The sequence below is a fragment of the Apaloderma vittatum genome, unplaced genomic scaffold (assembly GCF_000703405.1).
Source record: "Apaloderma vittatum isolate BGI_N311 unplaced genomic scaffold, ASM70340v1 scaffold12856, whole genome shotgun sequence".
Taxonomy (NCBI): domain Eukaryota; kingdom Metazoa; phylum Chordata; class Aves; order Trogoniformes; family Trogonidae; genus Apaloderma; species Apaloderma vittatum.
Window position 1 is genome coordinate 1 of NW_009721377.1, and position 3,130 is coordinate 3,130.

At 37.6% G+C, this 3,130-nt stretch overlaps 1 protein-coding gene across 1 annotated transcript in view; it reads left to right on the top strand.

The window, feature by feature from the left end:
- Positions 1-17: 17 nt before the first annotated feature.
- Positions 18-3,130, top strand: part of MED21 (mediator complex subunit 21) — a gene marked incomplete at its 5' end in the record, with an annotated part of 5,897 nt that continues 2,784 nt past the window's right edge. Inside the window, 2 exons of the mRNA XM_009871365.1 lie at positions 18-138; positions 2,119-2,219. Coding sequence (XP_009869667.1) covers positions 18-138; positions 2,119-2,219 — 222 coding nt within the window. The remainder of the gene's footprint in view (positions 139-2,118; positions 2,220-3,130) is intronic.

The following is a 3,130-nucleotide window of genomic DNA, read 5'->3' on the forward strand; positions in this document are numbered from 1 at the left end:
GACGATGTCTTTACTGGTTGCAGCTGGCGGACCAGTTCTGTAATGCCATCGGAGTGCTGCAGCAGTGCGGCCCGCCAGCCTCCTTCAGCAACATCCAGACAGCGATCAACAAAGATCAGCCTGCTAATCCGACAGAAGGCAAGCCTCTCTTTCTGCATCTCCTAACAAAGCGTGACTCTGTTTTGATACAGTACACTCTGTAACACGAAATCTCTCTTCTGTTTCCAAATAGAATGCAATTCCACCAGTAACTGGTGAAGTGATTGAAGTAATAAATGTGCTGTATAAGATTATGACAGCAGAAATGTAATTTGAAATACAAAGGAAGCATTATAATGTGTTTCTTGTGCTAGCTTATTGGCACGGATGCAGTAGCTCTACAGAGCAAAACCATTTTAACAGGACTGCTGCAGGAAGTTATTAGTGAGTCGTCCATTACTGTTCAAAAAGCCTTTTTAGAAAGAGCTAGTATTAGTTTTATGAAATTGTGTATGTTTGAAGTTCTTCGTGTCATAAACTTTTAGTTATTTGTGTTTCTCCGTGCATCATCTGCTTATATTAAGGAATAATGTCATATTCAATTGCCCCATTGGCATTTGTGGTTTTGTTGTTGGCTGGTTTGTTTGGGGCTCGTTTGAAAGACAAGAAACTGAGCTAAGACACTAAAATTGGCAAGCAAACTAAAAGTTTTCTCAGATTTGAGGAATTCAGGGTAATATTTAAATAATCATGATATTCTAATCCTAAATATGTTTTCTTCTTTTCTTTTTTTTTACTTTCCCCCACCCAGTAAAATTTTACTTGTATCTTGCATCAGATTAGGTTTGTCTATTAAGATATCAGAGGAGACTGTTTTGGAGCACAGTGATGTACTTTCCAGGACAGTTGAATTCTAGTTTTTCATTTTTCTGTGGTGGTTTGCTGTCTGATACTGGATTAGTTGGAAGAACCAGCTAAAAGCCTTGTGTGCTTCGTCGTCTTGCCTGCTGCTGCCAAAGTTGCTGGCATCAGTGTGGTGCCAGGAGCTAGAGGCTTTGTTAAGGTCTTAACAATGGTAGGTTTTGCCTGACTTCTCTTTTGGTTTGTCTTTTCTGAAAATTCTGAATATAGTGACACAGCCACATTAGTGATGTTCATGAGGCAAACCAAAACTTGTGTCTTAAGATATTTAAAGTCTTAATAAGAAAACCTTAAAACTCGTTACAGGTAAAGCCTGTGACAGCCCCGAATAAGCTTTAAATGGATATATTGGTTTTATTGTTTGGTTTTTTAAGTTAAGGTCAAGTGTACATTTGAGAATATCAAGTCTTTTCTATAGATTTTTGCCATTAGAAAGTAGTTTCTCCCTTGCTTCCACAAATTGTTCATGGATGTAAACAAATAGGCAAGATCTTAAATTGTAATTTGAAAAGCGGTGTTTCAGTATTTCAGCAGTATTAATGAACTTACTTCAGATCAAATGGATGCAATTCTATGTGAAAAGGTTTTGTTTCTGGCTTATGGTGCCTCTTATTAAAGGTCTATACAGTTCTTTCAATGATATAGCAACTAAATTAAGGTCTGTTACAAACTTCCAATAATTTTTCAGGGGCATTTTAATGTTTTCTGTGGCTGAGTAGTATTTTTTTTAATTAAATCCCCTCAAATTCACTAATGATTTGTTGTTTAATATGATTTAAATAATTCATCTATTTGAATCACTTCACATTTTTTGTAGTATACTTTTTTTGGTCTAGTGGCAGATTTCAAAACAAGGACTGAAAAGTTAAATGAGTTTCTAGCTTGATACTTAATATAGTGACTAGGACACTTTATAGTGATATTAGTAAATTCTTAACTGAGTAACCATTATGGATTTCTAGCTATTTTTTCATCTGTACAAAGCCCAGCCCTTTGTATAACCAGTTATTTTGTTTAATTGGAATCAACAACCTTCATCTTCTAACATAGATGGGTTCCCATCAGTTGGGATGCTGTTCTCTTCATGAAGGAGAATTTTTAACATGTATACTTCAAGTCTATAGAATTTTCTGTGCTGAATTGGCACAGAATTGTGTGCAGAATTGGGCTTATTTCTAGTAACATACTGAGCAGGCTGACTTTTTCTTTTTTTTAAAGAGTACGCACAACTGTTTGCAGCATTGATTGCACGAACTGCGAAAGATATTGATGTACTAATAGATTCCTTGCCTAGTGAAGAATCGACAGCAGCTTTACAGGTAAGAGTGTTCTTAATTAAAATATCAAAACATAGCTGAAGGCAAACTTCTTCCTATTTTAAAACACATTTTTTACTCTCTAGGCCATGTAATCTTGAAAAATGATTTTAAAATAAGCCTGATATTTTTCATCAGGCCAGCCTGTGAGTACTTTGTAGGCTTAGTGGAAATACTGAACTTGCATCTAGTTCTAAATAAGATTACATGTAGTAAGTAAGTGAGAATAGTTTAAGCTTTCTGTTAGAATGTTAAAAAAAAAGGGGGGGGGACCTTTATCATAAATCACAATACTGGAAACTGGTGTCCCTTTTTTGTGCCCAGCTATTCAAATACAACAGATGCAACAGAACTGATGCATTGTGGGCTTTTTGTTGGTTTGTTGTTGGGGTTTTTTTCCCCTTGGATAATCTTTCACATTCTCCTGCTCGTTGGGAGCATGTTTCTTGGGATGATTACAAGGAAATTGCTTGTGTAATCAGAGACCAGGTTAGAAAAGCTAAAGCCCTGACCGAGTCAAATCTTGCCAGTGACATTGGAAATAATCGAAAAGGATTTTACAGTTACATAAGAGAAAAAAGAAAAATGAGAGACAATGTAGGGCCTCTCCGGAAGGATACAGGTGACCTGGTTACAGAGGACGTAGAGAAGGCTGAAATACTCAACAACTTTTTTGCCTCAGTCTTCACTGGCAACCCCTCGAACCACACCACCCAAATTATGGAGGGTGTTGGCTGGGTCTGGGAGAGTGAAGAACCACCCAAGGTAGAAGCAGATCAGGTCGGGGAACACCTAGAGAACCTGAAGGTGCACAAGTCCATGGGACCTGATGAGATACATCCACAGGTCCTGAAGGAACTGGCGGCTGAAGTTGCTAGGCCACTGGCCATCGTATTTGAGAGGTCCTGGCAGTC